This window comes from Mugil cephalus, chromosome 11 (assembly GCF_022458985.1).
Source record: "Mugil cephalus isolate CIBA_MC_2020 chromosome 11, CIBA_Mcephalus_1.1, whole genome shotgun sequence".
Classification (NCBI taxonomy): domain Eukaryota; kingdom Metazoa; phylum Chordata; class Actinopteri; order Mugiliformes; family Mugilidae; genus Mugil; species Mugil cephalus.
Window position 1 is genome coordinate 24,069,536 of NC_061780.1, and position 27,710 is coordinate 24,097,245.

General features: G+C 39.9%; 1 protein-coding gene across 1 annotated transcript in view; it reads left to right on the forward strand.

Moving 5' to 3' along the window:
- Positions 1-27,710, forward strand: part of tsnare1 (T-SNARE Domain Containing 1) — a 147,640-nt gene that overhangs the window by 100,709 nt on the left and 19,221 nt on the right. Inside the window, exons 10-11 of the mRNA XM_047597643.1 lie at positions 3,882-3,964; positions 23,696-23,801. Coding sequence (XP_047453599.1) covers positions 3,882-3,964; positions 23,696-23,791 — 179 coding nt within the window. The 3' untranslated portion in view covers positions 23,792-23,801. The remainder of the gene's footprint in view (positions 1-3,881; positions 3,965-23,695; positions 23,802-27,710) is intronic.

Below are 27,710 nucleotides of genomic sequence, written 5' to 3' on the forward strand. Positions count from 1 at the left end.
ACAAGGTTGCTTCAGCAAGCAGACGCAAACTCTGGCACACCGCACAAAAGAGGTTGATTCTGTGATTACTGTGAGACTGAACAAGTCGGGGCCCCGTTTCTATTGGATAATATGATATATTACTGATGTAGCCTTAGATAGCTTCAGCTGTATTGTACGGACACAAAGCTAATGAAATACACCTCACCAGATGTGAGAAACAGCAGAAGTGCAGCTTTAACCTTGGTATTGGCAGTGGAGAGGCAGTTTATTATGCACTGATTATACTCAGACATAAATGTGTGATATATAAAGGCGAAGTGAATAGAAGTTAGAAAGGATAATACGTATTTAAGGGTTGTATGGCATAATGTGTATACCTGGTCGTATGATACTGTATGTGCAATATGAACCTGAACAATATAAGAGGAATGTGACTTTAACTAAAATAAATTAAATAAAATCAGCCTATGGTTATGCACCATTCATTGTGTTATATTGTCTACAAATGCAAATTAAATAACTCATAACTAACTGAGGTTTTTATCACTTGTTAAATCAACCAACCCAAATTCTGCATAACTTCACCCCTTGATGTAATTTAAATGGGTGACTTACCACCTGTACAGTTGTCATGAATGTTAAAATCAGGTATAGTTTGCTAGTTTGTACTAGGATCAGTGGCGATTTTGGCTAGGAAATTCTGGTGGGGCCATGCAGGAAAATCTTACTATGCAATCCAGAAATATCAATACAAAAAGTACACAGTACATAAATTAGACTCACAAGCGCCTTTTAAACCACTCCTGGTTGAATGACCTAGTTTTATCTTTTCCCTCTTGAGAAATCATTAAATCCTCCAGTTGATTTGCTCCCAAACCTTTTATCACCGACTTCTGCTGAAGCGGTGAAGTCCTGAATTGCACACTAGCCAGGTAGTCAGCTCGATTTGTCAAGCGCAGTTAATGAATGAAATGTGAATTAGCTACTGGTATGTTATGTTACTACTAAGCCATGCTAGCGAGACCTTTGCATTTCGGCTAAGAATGAATAGGCATAGCGGGATAGCTCAGACAGTCCATTCCCTAGTTGGCTAGACTCTCTTTAATATGCGACTCTGAAGTCAAAGCATGTAGAGCTCCCCCTGGTGGCTGGCTGTAGTATAGGTCCACCTCCACCTCCTCCATGTTAGTGAATGGTTCAAACTAAAACCCTGAAGCACACATCAAATTATTATTATATTTCTTTATGGTCCATTCTGCTTTAGCTCCGCCCCAGGTTTCAGTCACTTTAAGTAGTTAATATAATGCTTGTGATGTTTTGTTTTAGTCATTTGACGTGATAGTAACAGGATGTGAAATCATGATGACTGACAGTTGTTAGTGACAACCACTCAGTGAAGTGAGAGTTGGAAAAAAAATAAAATAACCACAGTGTAAAATCCAACATTTCTTTGTAACTCTTGGATGTTCTGGTAGCAGAGCGCAGTATTAATCAAATGCCAGTGAGTCTAGAGGAAGTGTAGGCGGGTCATCAATAACGTGGCTCCACTCTCGGACAGTACCGCTCAGACTCTGGCTCCAAACTCACAAGATGGCACCGCCTGTATCCCTGGAATGCTAGCATCAGTTTGACAGATGGGAGGAAGTTGAGACGTGTCGTCCATATTTTAAACAGTCCATGATTTGAGGCAGCCTGAAATGGCCATTAAAAGAACGTTTTTTTGCTTGTCTTTTGGGATGCGTTTCTTTTTTTTCTGCCATTTTTATGTAAAACCATTTTCTGACACAGCATTTACAACCTCACAAATGCTTCGCTGTTGCTGGATTTTCTAAATTTTGTGTCACGCTAATCATTATGCATTTGTCCACTCAAAGAAACAAACAAAAGATGTTGAAAATCTTATGTTAAATTCGATTTAAAAATACTTCTTGGAAAGATGGCCCATCTTACTTGTGAGCTCTGTGTAATTTCCTTCCCAAAATGTTGTATTAGGTGTTAGGTTACCACCTTAAAGCACAATATTACTCAGTCATGGGAAAGAAAATCATTTGGGGGGAGGGAAAAAAAATTAACTTTACTGCTTTAGCTGTTGAGTCTGAGCATGTATTCTCTCACAGTCTCTAATTCAGCCAAAGAAGAAAGAGCATTTAGTCAGCAATCAGCACAATTCATTCACCCAACCTTCTCCTCTTGTTAAGTCCAAAAGTTAATTCTCCCACAAGCTGAAGTGATGCAGTAATTACCCGAGACCATCAGAGCCTTAAACACAAGCCGCTGCTCACATCTCTGAACCGACTGAAGCATTTTCATTCTCGCCACACCAAACAATCAATAGCACTCTCACTTTTATTGGCCAGCTGTAAATATATGTGGGTAATAATGGGGCGATACCAAATATTTTAAACCATCCACTTCATTAAATATGTTCCGTCTCATCCCATTAACTTCTGTGTATTGACTGGCCTATAGGAGCCCATGTTGTAGTAATAGTAACACAGAGTGTTCATGTGCACTGTGTGTGTGTGCGGAGTAGGTGGTTGCACGACTTGATCGTTAATAAAACAGTAGAAAGCAACGCTTTGCAACAATGGAGTCTGTATTCTTGACCCGAACATATGCTGAGAACAGACAGCTCATGATCAACACTCCACAGCAGCGTGTTGGAAGATGGGATGGTGTAGATGGATTTTTTTTTTAAAAAAAAATGGTATTTATAACTGACATTTGCTTAACTTTTCTTTGTTTGTTTCATCCTGTTGGAAACCAGTGTTGGTTTCATAGTGTCGTCATACTTTATACTCTCTTCACAGGAACCGTTTCATTGCTTATCAGACAGACACACTTCCCCTCATGTTCTGTGAGAAAATATTATTTTTCCAACTGTATCTAACATGTTCTACACTCATTATCTTTGGAAACAGAAAAGTTACATTATGCACCGTATTTATTTCTTCGTTCGTTTATTTCCTACTGTCACGTTGATTGGGGCTGCCTGTAGTCGTCCTGATGTCATATCCTGTTTGTATAGCATCAAATGATTTAAATATGCATTATGTTAACTACCTAAAAAGACAGAAACCATACTTGGAAAACATTTTTGATGCGTACGTCAGTTTGGCCCAAGTCCCATCCACTAACATGGAGGGGTTGGAGGTTATGACCTATAATGCAGCCAGACACCAGGGGGAGCTCTACCTGCTTTGGCTTCATGTTTTAGGAGCTGTTCCAGTTCCATCTGTATCCGGTGGCAACTTCTGGGTCTGAACGATGAAGCTGATGTACCAGTACAAAAAACTGCAGTTCATGGAATCGCCACTTGAGGCTCCAAAACGGAGCAAATCCCAATAGGCCTACATGTTAAAAAGTCCAACTTTACAGCATTATTAAATGTGTTTACAGCCTGGTACAAAAAAGATTCTGGTCTCAATAGTTTCTTTTTTTTTCTTAACCATTTGTTTAATTTTTCTTAAGGTTTAATATTTTGTTGGGTGGGTGGGTTGGGTCCCAATGACCATTCTGTTTTACCTCTGCCCCAATACGCCCCCTATGTCCATATTTGGAGCATCTGAGTGTGGTAAAACTCACCCAACATGGTGGCCGAGGGCTCTGTCTACGTTGGGCTTCATTTTCAAGGTTCAGATACCAATGGGTGACATCACAATGGGTTTGTCCATAGTATAAACTGTTTATGGTTCTGTCAGATTTGGTCACCTGTGACAAAAATCTGCATTGTTATGATGAAGCTGCATCATCGAAGACAGTAGCCACACCTAATGTTAAGTAGTACAATACAGTCACATTCCATGGGTGGTCCATGTTCCATTACATGTTTAGGTATGGACAGCCCTGGTCTATACCGTTGTGCTAAAAGTGACCCGTTGTGCTCTTTGTTTCCTCAGATAGCATTGAAGATTACATCCAGACCACATCGTCTAACGTGGAATCAGCCAATCAGGAGCTCGCCAAGGCCAACCAGTACCAGGTAACCAGAGCACATTCCCCACACTGCAGTGTGCTCCTCCTTGCTTTACATTCCCTCTGTTTTTATTTGAATCTTTTGTACTTCACTGAGCCCTTCGCATTGTTATGCACTCACAAAAAGCTTAGCGTGATCAGCCATGCAAACGGGGACTTTGCTAACTAGATTACACAGCTTCATCACGTCCCCCACTAGCACAATAACAGAGATGATGCAATTTCATGTCATACTTTACTAGCTTTTTCCTTCAGTTAAATTAATTGTGTTTGGAGAGAGGAAACATAAAATGCTGGCCTGGAGTCTTATAAATACACAAAACCACACATAAAACTTCTACTCCATGAGCACTACTCATAGCATTACTTCTATGACGATAATGGTTATAATGGTTATAAGCTTTAATTTTATCCTGCAAGTGTATTGACTGAGAGAAAAGAATGCATTAATGGACAATAACTGCAGTCAGAAATTAAATAGAAGTGTTTGTTTGTTTGTTTGTTTGTTTGTTTGCTGTGTGGTTTTGGTTTTCGTGGCAGCTGGAATTTCATTCACAGCATATATCGGAGGGACATTTTATGAGATGCCCAAGGGTCTGCTTTCCCTCTTTCTTTTCAAGGAAATATGTGTGTTCTCTGCCATTCTGTCAGGGACTATCTCAATGGGCCAGAGCTCTGTGCTGTGTAGGCCCCTGGCTATGGTAAATAATGTATTGACAAAGGTGTCACTGGGTTAATAAAGGATATACTTTTTTTTTTTTTTTTTTACACATGGGTTACCTATCTTTACAGCTGCATCCAAACTCTCTACCTGTCCCTTTTATTATTGTTATAATTTTTTTGCACTACAGAACGTGTATTTATAAGATTTTGAGCACAATTTGGAAACCGTGTGAATCATTTAAAGTATTATGAAGTTGGGAGCTCAGCTTGTAATTTCGCTACATTAACAGATTTCAACATCACATCAGCAGCTTTAATGTATAAAAAGAAAAAAAAGAAACAACAACTGCCGAGTTCTTTCCAGAGTTTGTCCATGGCTGCAGTTCTTTTTGTGCCGCACTACTCGCGAGCGAACAAATGAGCGACCGGCAACAGCTTTCCCATTAATTGTCATTTCATTATCTCAAGGAGAGCTGAGCCGTGACCGAGCTCACACAGAGCAATTTAGCTCTCCGCCAATCCAGACAGTCCCTGTCTTTGCAGAGGCAGAGCACCCGAATGGATAAAAAAAAAAAAAAGTGACAGACAGAAAGACACTGGCACGAAGTCAGACACACAGACTTGAAGATTATATACTGTCCCATGATGAGTCGGCCGCAGAGAACAGTAGCAATGTGATTGTATAAATATTTTTCAGAATCAGTTTTATTGGACAAGTATGTGTGCGCGTACAGAGAATTTGACTCCGGTCTCTTTTCTCAGTGATACAAGAAAAAACACTTAAAAGCAAAATAAAATACTGTACAACACTGTACAACATAAATTAGACTTTCAGAATAAAATTAATTAATTTTTTTTGCATCATTCCATGTAGAAATAATACCACTGACTTCATGCCTTAATACAGTCTTTTCTTTAGGTTTTGTGTTTCATTCCTAAATTATCCTAATGAGCTGTTACAACTTGTTTTTGATATTTTCTAACTCGTTCTTAGTACGTTTATGTTTAAGATGAAACCTACCACAATTCTAAAGGTTTTCAATGAACACAGACAAAGTGCAAAACATCTTCTTAACATATTAAAAACAGACAATGACCAAATGTAATTCATTGTTGTATTGTCAGTCTTGCAGCACATGTACCCACAGATGAAATACAGTACATAACATTGACAACACTTATGGTAAAGCTGCTGTGACAACGTCACCATTACACATTTAAGTAGGCTACACTGCAAGGTAAACAATGGGCGTGGTGTGGTGTCGCTGGGTCATTTAACCCAGGTCAAAATTCCAGGTTGATTGTTGGCTCATTTGACTAAAGACAAGACGTACAAATTTTTGTACCTCTGAAACGTCCTCGGTTAACCATTGCATGACGTGTTCCGTTTGAAAATTGTGGGGAAATACTAAAGTCGGAAACACGCTAAGACCAAGCGGACCAATCACAGCTCTTGCAGTGTGTGTTGCCACGGTGCGTAGTTACATTTCTGGGATGGTGCACGTCGGACTATATCGCTACCGTCTGTGCAGGGTCTGAACCTTTGCTATAGCTACAAGTCCAAACCACCTATTCGTTTAAGAAATATATGCCTCATTTTAAAACGTTTTTCTTTCTGCAGTCTCTGCATTTTGCAAGATTTTTCTTACGTTACAGTTCATTATAGTGAGGCATCGTGTACACAGCTGCTGTCACCGCTTAGCACCAAGTGACACTTGAACCGAACCGAACGCACAGTTGAACTGTCTACGTTTCCTCTTCATCTGACAAGTTGCCTGCTTTTATTGGCTTTTCACCAGCTTTCAGCACATTTCTCTTTTATCACACTTTAACGCTTTCATTGTTTGCCAAATAAAAAAAAATAAAAACTGTTGAACTGTTTGGGGGGATTGCACAAGCTGCTGTCGTCCGTTGCTTTTCAATTTAATATTTTGTTGTCAGTGCAGACAAGTGACACTGCCCTTTGAAAAATGCGCTGGCTTGGACTGTCTCCAAAAAAAAAAAAACAGAACCTGCCATTACTCTAACTGAAAGTTCATGTGTATTGAGAGAAATGATGAATTAATTCTTGAAATGCTTCAGTTTTTAGTGGTAGTTCATTGGTAAACAACAATTTCAAACAACCCATTTACAGTGTTTATAACTGCAGAAGTCGGACTGAAACACACTGTTTGTTATCATCTAGACTTTAAATGAGTGTCCTGCAAAAGGAGCTTTTGCGGGACAAACCGCTTACATTTAGTCGCAGTGATGCACAAAAACGGTGAGGAAATAGAACCAAAGTGTGGGTTCGATGAGGTGTTTTTATAGCCGCGAGTAGCTTGTATTTACCCAATGTGGAGTAACTGTGAAGTGTCTGAAGCTAATGGCGCCATTGCGATCGCATAAAAATTCAATGGGGGTGTAGTGCAAGGAAGATAGACTGAACACTTGGAAGCAAGTCTGAGCATTGATGTAGTCCCGAACACTCCTTGATGGTGGTCCACATGCACCAGTGCACATCTCCACCACTGGTCAATTAAGAGCGGATGTCATTTTCTTCTCGTGCCCCGCCTTGTCTACTCACTCTACACTGAAAATAAATTGAATCTATAATCCATTATCCGGAGGCAGATTCCTCTCCCCTCTGCAAGTGTCTCCAGTTTCAGTGATGTTTTATCACCTCATCCGTGTTCGTTGGACCACGGTGAACTCTGATTGTTGATTTGCTCATGAGATGGCTTATAATTACCAATAAAACAGATGTTCAAATCAGTGAACAAAAGCTGGAGCCAATTTTATAGTGGGGACAAAAAAAAAAAAACTTGACTAACCAAAGTCACTAATGATTTGATTTACAGAAGTGGAGGGAGGGGTTGGTGTCTTCAAGCTGATGCCATTGTTAAGACTTACAAGTCCATCCGTCTTCAGATCTGAAAATTGATCTCACGGTGCCAAACAACATCTTTCTTCTAAGCCTCGGAGAAAATCAATGTAACACAGTTTTCCTCCGGCTAAATTGAGAATAATATAGAGTGCTGGCTATTGTGATCGTGGAGGGAACAAGAGAAGAGGGAGGGGAAAGCAAAGAAGACATGAAAGGGAAGATGGCTCATAAATGAATGGGTAGACCGATGAATGGACCCATCCGCATGCAGACACATATAAATTGCTGCCCTTTTGACAAATCAGATAATGAAAAAGAATAACCTAATCACAGTGTTGCAGCTCTGAATGATCACTGCACTTGGACTGGGGGATGGGCCAATGCTGACAGATTGCGGAGGGAAACTGGCTTTCTGTTCAATCAACCCCCCCCACCCCCCACGCACCCCCCACCCCCACCCCCCACGCACCCCCCACCCAGTCCCTCTGGACTCCTTATGCCACTTTGAAGGATATGGAGTGGAAATAACAATGTTTGAAGTTACCCAGGTTGATGTCAGTGACACTCCTCTGGCTCTGCCCCGATCATCCACAGCTGGGTTGTGCATGATGAAGAGGAGAAAGAAAATCTGACTTCAAATAAAACATGGATGCATTTCTTAGATGTTTCTTAATACAAATTTTGGTTATTATTAAAAAAACTCCTAGGTTATTACCAGACATAATAGCTATTGCAGTTCTTTTTACATATATGGCTTTGTTGTGACAAATATACACCTGGTGACTGAATGCAATGCAATTTGCATTAATTTAACAATGCATAATCTTGATTTATCGAACATGCCCTGAACAGGTTTTTTTTTTTTAAAGCTATATATGTACATACTTTGCTAAATTGTGGTGCTAATTCTTAAATGCTTAGTAACACGTGAATCAGTATCCAATAAATTTAGAGATGGATTTACGGGTTGCCTAGGCACATCCTCCTCTGGGAGATGAGGGGCTTTCCTTAGTCTGTCCGTCTAGAAGCTCCGGCGCTGCAATGCCACGCTTCATTGGCTGACCAAGTGCCTTGCAGGCACGGGGGTGGCATTGTCCCTTATGAGCAGCAGGTCTTGGTATATCCATCTACACATAATTCTTGTCTTTTTCATGTTAGGAATTTGGAAGTAAACTAATATCGGGGTATTTAGACTGATGGTGACAGATTGCCTCCTACAGAACCTTGATTAACAGAAAAATCCCGAATCAGAAAACCTAAGAAAAAAGCAAACGCTGCCATGCTGTTTGACTGACATGTGATACTTGGAAAACAACACCAAAAATTGAGCAACAGAAATGAGTTCCAAGTTAGAGGTACCTCATCAGAAAGACATCAGGTAAATTCGAAGAAACAAAGTACTTGTGAATTTACAATTTATGTGAAAAGTTGTGTTTGGTGTCTCATCATGTGAATGCTGGAATGGCTTCTTATTTTTCTGTTGCATGTCTCGATCATGTTGCCAAATCAGGATCAAATCTTTGTTTTTCTTCATTAATTAACTACTTTACCTGGAAGCTCTGTTTTAGAACTGATTAAACTCTGAAGATAAAGATCTGCTGGTTCTATTGAAATCGTTTGCACTCACTTTACGTGGTGAAGCCAGAACAGGATCGTAGTCATACATGTCACCTGAGAGCCTTTGCCTTTGAGAAAATGTTTAAAACTAAATGACTGACGACGTTCCCAACATTCCCTATTTGCCACCCAGAAGCCCGTTAGATACGATTCTGGAACTAGATCCATTTGAGAAGAAACAGGTATCTACAAGAACTAAAGCCTGTTTCATGGGATAAAACTAGACAGGCTTAGGAGCGAGATCTGGGTATGGCTATTTCGGAAGAGGCATGGGGAGAGAGCCTAACACACCTCTTCACTTTACGTCACGGCTTGATTCAATTTAAGGTACTCCATTGCCAAATTATTCAAGGTACAAGCTAGCAAAAATCTTTTTGATCTTTCTGCAGCGTTTGCCTTTTGGCTTCTCCTTCTGGTAGCCTTCATTATTCCTTGTATTATATCTCCTTTTTATGGTGACCCTTGACTAATAACACAGTCATCATCAGACTTTTATTTACTTTATTTTTCCCATGATAATAGACAGTCTTGGGGTGGGTAGGATTAGTTGTGTGTTTTTGCCTTGGACAAGTTCTTTGTCCTATGTTGATGTTTATTTGAAAATTAAAAAAAAATAAAGATAAAAAAAAACAAAAACTAAATGGTTCTTGTTGTAGGACCATTATAAAATCAAATGGTGTGTTACAGACTCATGTTTTGGTCTTACTGTAATGAACTGTAACTTTAGTATAATCTTAAAATGAGGGATGAATTACTTAAAATAAGCAAAATTGTCGGCCAGTAGAACTACGTCTGGCTGTTGTTTGGTTGTAAAAATTAAGCAAACAGTTAGAAATGTCTTAACAGCTCAAAAAAACTAATAGTGCATGTTATGGGCAACCACCAGCCCAGGCTGTTAAAAGGATAACACACCAAATGTTTACATGCAGGAAGCAGGAACCAATGAAATGGTTTTATATTTAAAATGAGCAATTAATTGTGTTTTGTTTGGGGCGTTTGGAGTGCATTATGACTTGGAGCTCAGGACTTAACACAGCACTTGAGTGGAAAACCTGGAGACTTTACATAACTTACTCCTACCTCAGCTAATTTCTACCTCTGCTGGCGCTTGCCTCTGTTTGATTCCCGCCCACTCAAGTGCCATAGCAAGACTTCCAATATTGAACCCAGCATGATGGTACCCACCACACTTTGCAGTGCGGTTAATTCACCTTTCTTACTCAAGGTTAACCCTCAATGAAGTCTTTTATAAGTTAAAAGGTCTTTATTGGATTCTTTAAGAGGTTAGATGAATGAGCTTCACCGCTATAAATGGCTTTGTTGTCGGTTTAAACAATGAAATCTGAAGCAGCTGCTCAGAGGTCAGGGAGTTATAATAGCTGTGATTTGCAACTCTAGAACCTCATTTGACTGCTCATGTCCATGCTGACCAGGACAGGGATTGAGGCAGAAGGGGAAGACATTCTATTTCTTCACAATCTGGAGTGAAGTTAGAGGATCAGCAGGTTGGTTAAAGGGGTTGGCAGAGCCGTAACAATGGCTGTTGGTGTGAATTTGTCTTTAATAGTTACAGTAAAACAAGTTCAGGTTATCACACCGCATCTTTGTTGGTCTCCTTTTGTTTGTGATGTCTCGCAGGAATTGTTGAGTCGACAATCTTCAGTTTGGAGATTCTTCTATAGATAAGACGCAGGTGTGAAGAAAAGAGTTTATTCAACATAACAAGTTATACAAAAATCAACCTGAGGCGCCTCCAGAACTCATCTTTATAATACTCGTCTTTTTATACCTGAATGTGTGGAAGCCCTGAGCAGCCATGCATTCATTCATATTATTTCCTCCTTCTCCCATGATAACTAGTTCCTCTTTTTTCCTTTGTTTTCTCAAGATCTCGAGTTAATTACCTTGTTATCTCAATATGTATGACTGCATTGCCGCTTAGGGTTTCCATACTTTTGGGTATAAAAAGATTCTAAAGATGTTTTTTTGGAGGCACCTCTGATTAACTGAGCTTTGTTTTGTCAAGATCTCCACAAACTTAATTGTTATCCAGCAAATGGCTCACCGTACAGTAGACCTATTATTTTACTAAATTATAGAGTTAATGGCATCCATCAGTCAGCATGACTGTCAACTCTCAAATTAAATATATTGAGATCTCAAGAAAACTAAATTTTGTTTTCCGTAGATAACAAGATAACTCTTTTTGATTACACAGTTTATTTTACTAGATAATAATTATTTTTATTTTAATCTAATCTTATTTTTGTTTCATCTTTCTTTTGTTTGTTAAGAGTGTTTACTTTTATGTGCAACGTAGTCTAGTCTAACTCATGATCTTGAGAAAAGAGAGGAAATTAACTTGTTATCTTGGGAAAATAATAGAATATATGAACGCATGTCCTGTTACGGCTTCCGTACAAAAGATTTATAGTCAAGTTTCTACCCTTCCCAACCATTAAATGTTTATTATACTTAGCAGATACTGTACGTGATTTCATTACAAGTTTTCTGTGTTTACTTGTGCAAATATGTTACAAATGTTCTAATGACATTTATTACAACAGAATCTCCGAACTGATGCACGGTCGCTGGGCGGGTTTTCAACATTTAGAGAAACTTCTCTTAACCCCTTTGATCTCCTTTGCAGGCTCCTTTCATGAAGGAGCGTGGGTGTTTTTTTTTCCAGACCTGTTAGCCGGTCAGCTGGAGGGGCAAAGTCTGCATTGTACAAAACAGCTTGCAGTGTATGAATAGTGTGTCCAAGCTTGTGTTGCAGCATAGCACTGTGACATCAGTACATTAAACTGAACTGGCGAGTAGACATAATACGGCGACCACCATGTTCCCTGAGAGCTCCGTTGCACAGCGTGGTGGAAGTCTGGTAAATTTTGATCTACTATCAGGGCCGGATTCACTGAGCTAGATTACACCAAGTCATCCCTTATTCATCCCACTGAAAAGAAGCAGCTCTTTCATTTCGCCGAAGCAAACCTTCACCAGGTGAAGCCATGGGATTGCGTTTCAACATCCCAGCTGTCACAGCGTGTCCTCAGAGATCCAACGGGAGCTGCTGTTGCACCAGTAAAGATCTCCGAAAAACATTTTTGTGTCTCCGAAAACAAAATCTGCACTGAACTGTCTGATTTTAAACTAGTTTTGAGTCTGGTTTTAACTCAGAATAGGAATGCAGGTAGATGACATAATTAAGGTTCATGAATATAAATTTATTGGTGTAATAGTGGATGAAAAAATAAGTTGGAAATCTCATATAAAACATGTACAAAACAAACTGTTATGGAGCATTTCAGTACTAAGTATAAGTCAAAGCACTTTCTGGACCATAAATCTCTCCACAGTCTTTATCGTTCATTAATTTTTACTGTATTTAAGTAACTGTGAAGAGATTTGGGGCAATACTTATAAATGTACTCTACAACCGCTTTCAATACTACAAAAAAGAGCAATAAGGATAATTCACCACACTGGCTGCAGAGAACACACAAACCATTTATTCATAAAATCACAAATATTGAAATTCACTGATCTGGTTCACTTTCAAACAACAAAACTTATGTATAGAGCAATAACGAACCTACTCCCATGAAACATTCAGGAACTTTTTGTTTTTTCCAAACATTTTGTATTTCTATATGTGGAGTGAAATTGTGGAACAGACTGATGGGGGAACTAAAGCAATGTCCAGTGACATTGTTCACCAGATATAGGGAAGAAGGAGGGTCTGAATATGTTGAAATGTACATGTATATGAGTATGTGAGAAAAAAAAACACAGGAAGTAAGCACAAAGCTGTGGAATTATTGTGTTTTCGTTGATGTGAAGCATAGACTGTATATAAATATGGACAACGTGTCCCTGCTTCCTTGCATTGGCTAAAATGGTGCTATTTTCCCAGGGATACGGGCGGCGCCATGTTGTGACTTTGGAACCAGTTTTTTAACACTATGCTACAAAGAAATGTTGGATTATACACTGTACTCTTTTTTGTTTTTTTACAACTCTCACAGCCCCATGGGACTGCTTTACGGAGTGGTTGGCATGGCAACTTGTAGTCACTATTACATCACATCCTGTTTCTGTAGCGTCAAGTAACTAAACCAAAGAACAGTTTTGATCACACAAGATGAAAATATGATGAGCTACATGATTTTATTGATTTGTCTCCTTGATTCCAAGTAATTATTATCTCCCAACAATTCATATTGGTAATTTCAAATTGAAATAATTGTAAATTTTACACAGATCATCATTTTTTCAGGATTATTTTTTGCCGTTTGCTTTCATTTTTGATAGCGATACTAGAGATATAATATACAGAGCATATACAGGAAATGAACAAAGGTGCCAGAACTAATTTAACTGTGACACCACCCACACGATGCACTTATATATAACACAATCACATGATGGAAACCTAAGAATTTGTCTTCATCTCCACAGCACAAATGTAAAAGTTAGCAGAACACTGGCATCTTCAATCTAGATAAATAGACCAATATAAAAGTATATATGAGGTAAACCAAGACATAGAATATACTAGAATATACACTCACTTGCCACTTTATTAGGTACACCTGTTCACTTGCTTGTTAACACAAATAGCTAATCAACCAATCACATGGCTGCAATTCAAGGCATTTAGGCATATAGAGGAGATCAAGACAACTTGCTGAAGTTCAAACTAAGCATCAGAATGGAGGAGAAAGGGGATTTAAGTGACTTTGAATGTGGTATGGTTGTTGATGCCAGACGGGCTGGTCTGAGTATTTCAGAAACTGCTGATCTACTGGGATTTTCACGCACAACCATCTCTAGGGTTTACAGAGAATGGTCCAAAAAAGAGGAAACATCCAGTGAGCAGCAGGAGTGGATGAAAATGTCTTGTTGATGTGAGAGGTCAGAGAAGAATGGGCAGACTGGTTGGAGATGATAGAAAGGCAACAGTAACTCAAAAAACCACTGGTTCCAACCAAGGAATGCAGAATACCATCTCTGAAAGCACAACACGTCCAACCTTGAAGAAGATGGGCTACAGCAGCAGAAGACCACACCGGGGGCCACTCCTGTCAGCTAAGAAGTTAACTGTTCTCCAACGGCCTCCACAGTCACCAGATCTCAATCCAATAGAGGAACCTTTGGGATGCAGTGGGAGATTCTCATCATAGTTGTGCAGTCAACAAATCTGCAGCAACTGTGTGATGCTATCATGTCAATATGGAGGAAATGTTTCTGAGGAATGTTTCCAATTGTAATTTGTAAGATATATAAGTTGTTAAATATGTCATACTGTGTAAAAATATATAGTATCAGTAGGTTGTAGCAGAGCAACTTTAGTCCAGTAGTTTAGTCCTCCCTGGGAAGCTTTGCTGAGACAAACCACCTCATCAACCTGTCAGTACAATAAAATGTCCAGGAAACGACGATGAGTGGTGAAGCTGTAAAAGTCGATGCAATGCACTATTTACAATAATTGAGAAACAAGTTCACAGCGCTTATTGCGAAAGCCACATTGTTATTCGTCAAGCTGTCGAGTTATTCAAGATTCATTCTTTTCACTGCTCCAAATATCAGTGTTGTACAAAGCACTGGCAGACAGCGTGCACGAGTCCTCGGAGGAGATGAGCCAGACTGAGATGTTTCAAGGTTCTTAACATAATTCTGACATTTTCTTTTCAAAATGTTTGTTTTGCGAGTGCTTAAATGTCCCGAAGAAAAATGACTGGCTTCCTACGCTGGAACATGGCCTTGAAAACCACTCGTGCATTTACTGTATATCAAGAGGGGTTTGAGTCAATCGGGTAAATGCGGTACGAGAGTGTTTCTTCTTTCTTTGAGAGAGCTCGGATGGTATTTTGATCATCGTCCCTTTCAGAGCGCACATTGTCTGAGCCGGACAATTATGAGCCTGCTGCTGCAGTTGTGCTTTTAAAATGATCAAATTCACAAATGGCATAAAAACGAGTTCCTCATCCTGACCAGCCTCGAGTACATCTCCAAAGCAAGTCAAATGTTTCAGGCAGTACATTCATTTTCCAGATAGAATCTAGGTTTTTCTTTTTATTATTTCAGTTTGTGGAACAACGGGGAGTTAGAAGTGAATGGGGTACGTAATGAATTGGGACAATGCACATTAATCAACACTGATGCGTTAGTCATCAGTGTAAATGACTTAGCACAAATGCTAATTTTCAGTCGTAGTCCCAAAGGCAGGTACACAACACAGAGAGAGAAGACTTTAAGACAGACAACATTATGACAAAACATTTGACCCACAATTATATATATATAAAAGAAAACATTAACGGACCAAGAACCAAAGACTATGCATCTGATTAAGAAACTATATGGGATATGTGCATGTGCATTTATTTTTAACCAATGTTTGAGATTTTTTTTTTAAAAAAAAGTCGTCGCAGTTTCAGATGTGTGGTGGTAACTTGTTCCAGGAAAGTGTTCCTCTCACAGATCATTTGGGAGAGTTTAGTTCTACGCCTCGGTACATTACAGTCACTTCTAGTTAGAGTCTCAGCCTTAGTTTGTTCTTCGTCCTTCACTGTTTTTTCTCTGGATGATGAAAATGACACAGGCATCCACAAAGATTTTATAGCCATCTAGATCAAGAATATTATACTCTTTTAGGACATTACAATAATGAAAGTGAAGAGGTTTCCTGGTGTCACTACATATTTTCAATGAGTGTAATATTTCTTTTTTTTATGTGCTGCATTGTTATTCGTTACAACTGACTATTCGGAAAACCCGTCTTTCTTTAATAACTACGTAACACGATACTTGTATTTTTACTTTCAGCACTTGAGTAGTAAATATTAAAATAAACTACTTAAGTAAAAAAATGTTAGTACTTCCACTTAAGTTTGATGCTTAATGAACACTTGTGCTTTTACTCAAGTCTTTAGTACTTTATACCAGTTTGACTGTGACCGCTTAGTCTGAACCAGGGTTGTGTCCTTATGTTGCTGAGGTCTTAGGGAACCATCCACCGTGTCAGAGGTACGGCTGGCATAATCTTTTTTTTTTTTTTTTTTTTTTTTTTTTTTAAAAAAAAGGCCAAATATGCCGATGCTGTTCAGTGTTTTTTGTTCTGTTGTTGACAGTGATTTTCTCAGGGTTTCCTCCCAGGATGCCAGTGTTGGCTGTGAAGTCTGTGTTTATTTGCTGCTCCTCTAAAACATCATAATCAGGGTGACTGCATGGGACTCTGAGTTTTATGTAAATTACATATAAGCCGATTACAAGTGAGGCAGTTCCGCTGTAAACATTATTTATTTTATGGACTTCCAATTTTCCTTACCAGATATGATAAAGGGAGAATAATACGGCGGTCATTATCGTTGCATTGCATTATCATTATGAGGGTGTTTCTCATGTCGCACAAGGTAAGTAGTTTTTCTCCCAGAGACACAGCAAGTTTGTCTTCCATATAAGAAAGGGAGAGATTAGGAAGTTGATTTGTATGGCGGTGCTATCAGCTTCTGTGCTTATAAAGCAGTTTTTCTGCATTTTTTTCTCCATTGTAGAAAAGTATTGTCTTGAACTGTTTTTAATAGCTGGGAAGTCTCTGGTGGTGACGGAAACAATGGAAAGGTGGAAAAGCCTCTATCACATCTTTTCACTCGCTAATCTCGCTTCCTTCCGTTTAACCAAGATTGCTGGTCTTCATATTGACATGAGGGATATTTTTTGGCTGCAGGAGTGGCAGAGCCACGCCAAGTCATGAAGCCATGAAAAGTTATGCGAACTTGTGAAATTATAAGTTAGTAAAAGAAAAAAGCCCATCCTGCTGTACTAGTATGCCATGCACACCATTATGTGGGCCATTACACACCTATCAGCCACAACATTATGACCCCTGGCAGGAGAAGTAAATAACATTGACCATTTTGTGACAATTCAGCGTTCTGCTGGGAAACTTTCAGACCTGAATTTAATGTGGATGTTACGGTCTGAATGTGGTCCTTGTCCCAGTTTACAAGCAATGGAGAAAATTGAGTAACTGACGGGAACATGTCCTCCTCCAAGATGGATAATAGTAGAACTTTTTTAAATCTCCTACGTAATGTTCGCTCTACTTATGGCGCAGATAAGTCCCTCAGGTGGTTCTTCTACTGGCTCCGTTTACCTTCTTCTTCTGTGAACGGCTTTCTTGGATGTTTTTGTTCTGGGGTCGTATGCCAGCACATCTGTTGTGGAGCAGTCCAATTAAGTGTATACATGTGGGAGGAAATGAGTTTCCAAATGCATTATCTGGGTATCTTAATCGGATAAGGAGAACTCCAATTTTAGTCGGAGTAACGTGTTTACATGCACTTAAATTTTCCAGTTGAAGTCGGATTAGGGCAACAATTAGTTTTTTCATGTGCATGTACACGTACTAAGTGGGATGATCCACAGGCGCCCCTTCCCTCAACCCAAAGGACCCAAAGGACCACCACTAACAACATCCTGTTGCCAGACACCACAGGACACCCTCTGATTAGTCACAAGGTGGTCATAATGTTATGCTTAATTGGTGTAAAACTAAATCCATTGCATTTTCTTTTCTTCCTTTCATGTATATGTCAGATGAATGAGTTTTTGCACTTTTGCCATGACTTTAAAAGATCACATTCAAGTCTTCAGTATGCACATGTGTTTCTGCAATGGCAACATACAGAGTTTCTCAGTGTGACTTTAAAATATTGACGCCGAGAGAAGAAAATACTTAGAGGTTAAAGTTCAAACGGAGGCAGAAAAGGCATTAAACGGCTTAGTATGATGCAGGTTATACAAGGTAGTGATAGAGGACTCAACCATTTTCCGTCTGCCTGTCTGAGGTCATTGATGTAGTTAAAAATGCCTAAGACAGGTGACAAAACCCTGGATTTGCACTTTACCTTTTCAGAAATACTGAAGGACTCACAGGTGTGTGTTATATTCGTGGAGAAGGCGCATGTCATCGGAGGTTGTTTGTTGAGGGTTCTTCTGTTGTAGGGTGTTGGGCCGCTTTCAAAAACACCATTCTTTCTAGTTCATTTTCCGGGGGTGTCAGCCTTCACAAGGTTTGACCTTTGTCATCTTTTATATCTGGGATTTTAATGGACAGACTTTTGAGGCACAGCACAAGACTTGAACGCCCGACTTTATGACCTCAGGTACGCATCTCTGCTTTTTGCCGATGATGTGGTTTCGCCGGCTTTGTCAGCATGTGACCCCACTTACTTCAGTTAGCAGCCAAGTGTGAAACGGTCAGGAGGAGAGTGAGCACCTCCAAGACTGAGGCCAGTGTTCTCTGTCAGAAAAAGACAAATTGTTCCCTACAGGATAGAAAAGAACCACTACTTAGCCAGAGGGAAAAGGAAATTGATGCAGCAACAGCACGTTGTACATTTATTTTGGTCAGTGGTGAGGAAGACCGGCCGATGAGTCTAGTCCGATACTTCCAGGAACTTTTCAAGGCTAAACTACCTCTTAAAATAGCTATTTCGGGTTATTCTGATATCTCATCACAATGTGCTGCCAGGAATCTCCCATTCAAGCTGGGGAGACCTTGAGGAAGACCTTGGATACATTTGATTGATTTTATGTTTCTGTTCATGACTAGGAAAAGCGTGCCTCCCACTTAGAGAACCAGTAGGCAAACATTTATTTTGAGAATCATCTAGATGGTGTAAGTTGTTTCTGCAGAGTATTCGGCAGAATAACTACTGCATCCTGTTTGTTTTCCTGTGGAGGGAACTTGAATCCAGCAAAACTGACTATGTTTAGCACAAGAATGTACAAAAAAAAAAATAAATTCACTATTATTAGCCATGTTTCTTTCAGTGAACTGATGCACATTTCCTTCCATTACAGTTATGAACATTTGGAGTTACATCAGGAGCACTGGAATAAACAGCTGGCTGTGGCAATTGGCTCTGAGATGGCCTTCCGATTGGTTGCTGACCCACCTTGGCTACGGTTGCTTATGTATCATCAGTTAGACAAACAACTGAATCTGTTAACTCTTTTGTCAATATAGAATGCAGTGGAACAGGAGAAATTAATAACAGGCAAGCAGTTATTTTTTCAGTGTCGATTTGAGACCGCTGCCCTATCACACCCTGATTTTTTGGGTGCAAAATAAAACAAAAACTGAAACAAAAACCAGTGATCAAACCTGACACTTCCAAAGTAAAACCATGACGATATTTGTCAGTATCTGTCACCTATTTAGACTGGACTAGTTTCACCTGGAAACTTCTAGTAACTGTCAATATGAAAAGTGAAAATCGACATCTCTTATGCACCGATCAGACATAATATTATGACCACCTCGCTAATATCGTGTAGGTCTCCCTTGTGCCTTAACAACAGTCGTGACTCATCAGAGAATGGACATGGACCTTCTGAGGGTGTCACTGGTGTTAGTGGGGGCCTTTGAGGGGAGGGGTCACAGGTACTTGATCAGATTGAGAATGAGTGAGGCCTTGCTTGTGCAGGTCATCAATCTGTACCGCGTCCAAAGACAGAAATTCTTCTTGCTTTTGCCATCAGGAGGTTATGGAGAACTTATGGATCATCTTACTGATAATGACTTGTTAAGAAACCACTTGTTGGACAGGTATTAGGTGGTTTATGGTTTATGCTTAGACCCTAACGCCACATGCACCTCCCCAGAAATGTAACTACTGACTGAAGAAACTACTTGGATGAAACATCTTCGAGAAACTCTACAAGTCCAGTTGCCTTTCTTTAGCGTTTTTGGATACACTTCAAAGAAACTGCTCATTCTAAGTGAAGGAGCTCAACTGAAGTATGATGGAAAATATGTCTTTTTTTTACCTCCTCAAAATATAGATTTTTGGCATACACCCCAAACAGTAATGTGGTGTCTGCTGTTCAGTGTAGTGAGGAATGTACAGATTTTTACATTGGGGAAACCAAACAACCCATCCACAAACACAGGAGAGCCAGCTCATCAGGGAACGACTCAGCGGTCCACCTCCACCTGAAGAACAAAGGACATTCTTTTGAAGATACATAAAAGATTAGCCAGGGAAGACGGATGGTTTGAGAGAGGAGTAAAGGAAGTTATCTATGTCAAATTGGAGAAACCTCTAAACAGATGAGTTGGACCGAGATTTAATCTGCCATCAATTTACAATAGTCTTGACTCCTGTCCCCGAGAAGTTTCAACACCATTCACAACATCTGGCACACATGATCTTCCATGTAATGTTAAACTAAATTTAGGATATTTAAGTAATAAATGGAATATTACAGGAGCTTCTAATAACAGTTTACATGCGGGATGGCCAACGTGGTAACTCAACTCGGGGTTAGAGAGGATTCTACGACTTTCTGAGTAGAAAATCCAACTTTGGGGGAGTTCCAGTTGAAAATACCAACTCGGACCCCGGAAATTCAGACTTCTGAGTAAAGATGGAACACGCCAACAGTTTCCCACCTGAACGACAGATAAGCATCCAGTCGTTAATGGAAATTAGTGGCATCAGTTTCTGGTTAATACAGAAACAATTTAATCGAGTTTGTGATGGGTTTTACCCACAGAGTTTTCCTTTTTAAACCTCAACTTCCCACCAGACTCTCAGAACTGAAGAAGCTACTCGGACGAGCGGTCTTCAAGAAATTTCCAAGTCCGGCTGCCTTTCTTTAAACACCTTTTTGAATTACCATGACCTGGATGACTGAGAACCTTCACAGACATTTCTGGTCATGATTTTTCATATTAGACATTAAAAGTGAGTTTAAAAAAAAAAAAAAAAAGGTTTCGAAGGAGACACTTTACCCTGAGGGCCTGCACCTCTCATTGGCCCTGAAGTGCTGGCACTAAGGACACATTCTCTGGCAGATTAAGTCACTGGTGATAAGAGCAACCCTCGTCTTTTCTCCCACGTCTCTCCCTCCGAGCGTCCCTGTCCTGCCTCTCCGCTCGCCCCTGCTGCAATCTGGAAATTTCTGGTTTAAAAATACCGCAACACTTCCTCTGTTCCTCTGTTTTTTTTGTTCCCCCCCCCTCTACCTTATTTATTTTCTTGGCCTCCCCAAATAACAACAGCGGAGGGATGAGTGAGCCGGAGAAAAGAAGAAGGCGGGAAGGGAGTGCATGAAAGAGAAGAGAAGGGGGCTCAGTTTGGGGAGTGAAGGTGTCGGGCAGGGGGGGGGGGTTCTGCCCTGTCAGAGCAAGCAGAGAGAAGGAGAGGATGGCAGAGAAAGTTTATAAGGCGTAGTTTAGGAGGAAATGCGTGCGAGAAGCCGGGGAATCTGTGGTGGCCAGCTGCAAGAGGGGAGATAGCGGAGAAAGGCTTTTAATTCTCAATCCCCACAGAGCCTTTGAAAATTACCAATCTTCTTATCACAGACGCAGGGCTGCTTATGCAAATTGTTGTGGAGTGGAACGTTTAAACGGAAAATTACTCGACAGCATTTTTTTTCCCCCTCTCTCTCTCCCTCTTCTCCCCCCCTCCTCCCCTCATCCACCCCCTCCTCCCCCCAACTCTCCCTTCCACACAGAAAGCCTGTTTTGAGTCTCAGATAAGAAGATGAATTGCTCTCTCCGTGCTTTGAAGCGCGTCAGGATTTAAAGACTCCAGCCTCGGCTCTGGTCTAACGCCGCTGCTCTCGCTGCCTTTGTAGCAGAAAACAGGCTGGGGAGAAAAAAAATTATATAAATAAATAAATAAATGGGAGAAAAAGCATTTCAAAACAACATAGATTCTGTGCTCCAACACATCGTCCCCGCCTGAGGAGACAAGGAGCAAAGAAAATATATAAATATTCCCTAACCCCTGCTCTCCACTCTGCTTCCTATAAGATTCTTGCTTAACACAGTCAACTTCTTTTTAACACTATTATCATTATTTTATTTTATTTTTTTTTTGCAAAACTAGAGAAAGCTCATGTGGAAATGTTTGCATCTGCAGATTGTATTTGAAAACCAAATTATAGCACGGGTAATACTTTAAGAATGAAACTGAAAACAGCACAAATTAGGAGCTGTAGTTGCACAAATGATAAAGTGTAAGTGACTATGAAATAAAGAAAATGTAAAGCTATGTTTCTGCAGTTCATAATGTAAAGATAAAGCAGCTTTTAATTTAAACTTTTCTCCTCTATATGCACCGAATCAGTGCCTCTGGACAGTCGTCTTCTTTGTGCATTTCACTAACTAATGAACTTCTGAAATCCACTTATTTGTAAAAGCTTTGCAAACAACTAATATACATAAAAATTGAAATTCTGACATGTGCAAAATATACTGAATAAATGCATTGTATGGCTTGTAAAGTAAAAAAGAAAAAAAATGTTAATGAAAAATCTGCAACAAGTAAATTCATGTAGATGCATCACCATGGTTAATTGTCTCCCCTGGTTAGTTTGCTTTAAATGTCCAGTTCTCTGTATATCCGCTGTAATAGCTAATTAGAATTTGGTTTTCATTTTCAACCAAATCAGAATCCTTTGTACGAGAGGTTTTATTTATATTAATGTCACTGAATGTACAGGAGAGAAAAGTTTCTCCTCTGGAAAACGGCTCATATGAGATACAGTACAGGCGTATCTTCACACTGCTCCCCCCCCCGGACGGCGCTACAGGGCCCTGACATGCTGCGCCACAAGACTGAGAAACAGCTTTTACCCCCTCAGCTCTTCAAAAACTCAATTGTCGGCCCCCTGTACCGCTGCTCCCACCTCCACCGCCTTAATAGCTTCCGGACTGCAACGCGCTTTTAATTTTAATCTTCATGCACTTAAATTAAGTTTTTATATTTCTTTTTATCTCTGCACATGTGAGGATGTGTGTGTGTGTGAGTGAAGTGTCTTTGCACTGACAATAAAGACATTCTTTTCCTTTCTGTTCTATTCTATTAACAAAAGAAAATGCACGACTGAAACTTAAAGCTCTGAGGTGGAAACACCTCGGAGAAAGTCTACTGTACATTTTGGTTATGTTGCATTGTAAACCACTGGCAATTGGGGTTAGTGAAAGTGAAACCTTCTGCAAATGCAATGTCCAACTTGGATGTATCGCACATCATGGAAAAAGGCCTGTGTGGGTGTGATGTGCAGATGAGTGTAGACCACCACCACGGCTCCTTTTTCTTTTCTTTTTTTTCTTTTCTACATTTTGTCAGTGTGACCTGGAATCCTCCAGTTCCTCCACGGCTCCATTGATCTCTTCTGGCTGAAATGCCGCATTCCTTGTTCTTTTCATGTTTTCTTTCAAGATGTTTTGCTTTTTGTTCCTTTTCCGTTTCGTGCATATGCGCGCTATGGAGATGTGCTGGATGAGTTAAGGGGGGAAAAACATTATCAGAAACAGGGCAGCTGGGGTGTCGTGGTCTGTGTGGTTATTAAAGTGGAGTTTGACAGTTATTGGGCAGCTAATGCGCTACGGTGAGAGCTCAGAATGTGTTCATGAATAATGGTGCGGAGCGGAATGTTTTCACTCGTAAACTGCCAAATGCTGACGGATGAATAGGTATCATCGTCGGCATCATCTTTTTGTTCAGATGTGGGATTCGTTTCAGAAAAGACGGAACTAATCCTTTAATTCCTTTCTCCCCGCAGAGGCAGCTGAGGAAGAGGAAGTGCTACCTCCTGGTGGCCGGGGCCGTCGTCCTCGGCATCCTCATCATCATCATCGTTGTTTCAGCAAGAAAATGAGACCGCTGAGGTGAGATCCAGCACCCAGAACATCACACTGAACTCCCTGTTACATTTAATATCGCCAATTCTACGTTTCTCAGGATGTTCTGATATCCTGTGGTGTTTGGTAATAGCAAACAGATACTTGATCAGTTTGGGTATTAGTGAATTTAGACATCTTGTGCTGCTCTTCATGTTTTTTGAGTTGTTCCTGAACTTGTGTGTCTGTGTCAAACTGCACTGGGGATGGGTGGTGCCATCAAGAAGTGCCTTTGCTATGGGGTGAGGGGTCTGGTCTGGTTTAACATCCACATGACTGGATGCCAGGCCCAAAGGTTTCCCAGCAGGACATTCAGCTGTCACAAGATGTTACTTCCTCCTGTCAGTGGTCATAATGTTGTGGCTGATTGGTATATACTAGTGTGGTGATGTGTAGAGCTCACATTAGCCTGATGTTAACTTCAGTCTGGGTTGATGTGGACAGTTGAGAGATGCAATTCTGGATTTCTTTACAAAAATCTTTTTATAGTTATTTATTTAAATAGGTTAAAGAAATGCGAAAGATGCTCACACTTCAAAAGCTGGAACCAGATACATTTCTGCATTTCTTTTGTGCACACGGTGCAATGATTGCACAGTGCACTGTCTCTGTGTTTAAAATAAACTCTCTCAATTCACTAGTCCCACTATTGCCTTAAAGGCTCAATAGATTACTCAGTTTGCTGTAAACAGTGTCATTTAATTTCTGATACTTAGACCTCATCAAATCAGATCAAATGAGCTTCACCTGAAAAGAAAAACGTTTAAAGCATCCCAGCGAGCACACATGGGGCAGTGTGCAGCCATGTAAAACACCAGGGGAGCAGTTTGAGGAGTTTTAGTTTCTTCCTCAAGGCCAAGGGTGATGGGGGGTCTTAGCTGCTCCTGTAACCACCAGTTTACAGCTCATCCAGTTAACACTGCAGCTGCTGAACAGTAGCCTGTGATCATAAGACTGTGGTGCATGACACATATAAATGTACAGAACCCACTATAGTAAATAGAGCCTGCATTTGCACAGTAGTTGCGTTAGCTAAGTCATTCTGAATGCACACATTTCTGGTGGAACAGTCACAATGTATGGTCTGTCGAGCCTTTGCAGTTCTCAGTTCGCTACTTAACACCTTCGCTGGCTCAGCTCTGCAGTTTCTAAGAGCGGCAAAGAAGAATTCGTCACAATACCACTAAGGCAGGAAAAATTGCTGCGCATGTAGCACACAGTTCGGACCAAATAATAGTCTAAAACCAGACATGCTGCAAGGGGAAATTCAAAGAGTAAATAGTGTGTGATCATTCCGCCTGCCAAACCACCTAAAGCCCTATTCACCAGGGACCAGTTGTACCCGGGGACCTCTGGTAATTTGTAATAGTAGCAGAGGTCGTCTGTGATCTTAATCCTCCGCGAATATACCATTTAAAAATTTGTAAAGTACAAATTACACGACAAATTACCTACTCTATTTCTCACAACACAGAGGTCCGGCAATTTAAATACTACAAATCAAGTCCTTCATAACTTTTTCTCTGGGATCAATAGCATCAAAAATATATTTTTAATATCCATTTGAAGCTGTCACAAAGTGTAAAATACGCAATGGAGTGAAGTGGAAAGTAGCAAAGCCATACCTAACGAATACGCTACATGAAACAAAAACTTAGGGGGGGTCATTTCTGAATCATGTGACGTCCCCAGGTAAAACTAATCCCATGCGACCTGGTTTTAAGAGGGACAATGCATCTTTTTTAACAGAACTTGTAACACTACGCTGCAGTGACTGGACTTCCAAGAGACGTTTAACGGGCAGTGCTGCCATGTCTCTCTGTCTTTCTTAACCTAGCATGGCGCTACTCACTAAAGGAAAGTTAGTAGAGCCCATAAACTATAATGATATGAATGAAGAAGTTACAGTTTGCAAATCATACACAAAGTATTTTAATTGATGCAAAGTAGATCATTCCCCCATAATACAGCAAACATATAATTCTTTGTATTTTGTTGCTTTCAGGAAAAAAACCTTGTCAAAGAGTATTGGTACAATTTAATGAAAATAACATGTTTAGTATATACTGTACATTATGCAATGAAATTAGTACGTACATCAATACAGCAATGATACTGTACAAACACAACTATAGGTAATTTTACTTAATTCAATTACTGTATGAACAATACTAAGTCAAACTCAGCAGTTTTTAATTGTCTCGTGGCCTTTTTTAACATCATTGTATTTTACATTCAATTCAATTAGAACATGCAGAGAAATAAAGTTCACACAGTCTGATATGATCATTTGATCACCTCCTGTAGTTTTAACAGAGACATACAGTTTATATCCATTGTACACGGTTCCGTTTTCTTTGCCAAACCCTGGACCTTGAGAGTCTATGTACGTAAAGTCACTCAAAGAGAAATACGAGGCTATTTGTTGGACTTGGTTATTGTAAATAATGCCTCATGAAAATGCTGTAAAACTGTGAGCCAAGCAATGGCAGGAAGTGTCTGTATCTACACTTCTTTTTCCCCGTATAATCTTTAGTGCCTCATATTTAAATGAGAATTACCATGGTTCAGGACAATCGTCTTTTTTAGCTATTGACAGCTAGGGCTATCAATACATGTTGTTCGTATTCTAGTGGCGGCTGACATGAAGAAACATCTTCTAGCAGGCATTTAAATGGGAGGCTGGACTACCCATAGTTGGGGACGGTATTGATGACATTTGTCCGGAGTGTTTGAGTTAGTGGGCAGAGCCAGATGGCTTCATCCATGGTGTTTAATGTGCAGTGTGAGCATATGTTGTTTTCTGAAATTCCCATTTTGTGTAAAATATGAACTCTGTGCTGTATTTTGTACTGAATGAGTTGTAATTTAAAAATTGGTGACATTAGGAAGTCGTAAATCCCTGTGCGATTGTTAATATCCGTGTCGGCTGCCAGACCTTTCACAGATCATGGGAAACTTTTGCTTGTGTTTATGAAGTGTTTATGTACTTTATACAAGAAATGGACCTTGTTACTGAATATCAAGATTAATATTAGTCTGCTATTAGTAAAGGCTACCACAGAACAAGGGTCATTGATGTGTTTTGATTGAAATAGGATCCCGTCTAAGTGTGTGTGAAGGTTCAAGGCAGTTTGTCGAGTTCAGTTGCCTCTCTTCAAAATTTTCAGAGATCCCATCCAAGAATGCCAATCCATTATCTCAGATCCTGTGAAGGGAACTTGTATTAGGAAGATCTGAGGTTTCCTTTGGTGGACTGGGAATTGTCTGATCTTTAAAGACAAGAATCTAATCTTTAATTAAAATCATTGAAGAACACAAACTCAAGCAAGTTCAATTCTGTGGCTGAAGTCAGGTAGATTTATTATGCATGTTTAACAATTCACTAAAACAACACCCAAGAAATGTTTGCCTCATATCCATCAAGGCTGAAAAGCTTTCTTCCACATTGTTTTTTTTTTGTTTTTCCTTTGCTTTTATTTGACGGTCAATACAAGATGCCTCTGCTTGCATAAAGTATCGATTGTCACCTATTTTCCTCTCTGGGGAGAAAAGTGGAAATCCAGTGGAACAAAGTGTTCTATTCATAAAACAGCAGGTTGGATCAATGTTCCTGTGGCTACCAGCCCATGTCGAGACTCGGCAGCTGGCAGTCGACGCTCAAATGGCTCGACACCACCGGTTACTGCAAGGCGGTGTCTCTCGGCTAAAAAAAGAAATGGGCAATTGTGAAGTATACTACCGTCTATCTTCAGGTTTGCGTTTCTTTTGAGCTTTATTGATGTGTACCACAGTCAAGATAAACTAACAAGTGTACACATGTGAACTGACATTTTCTGGTCACAACCTGAACTAAGAAACCATTTTAAAAAAAGACTTGAAAAAAAAAATTAGGCT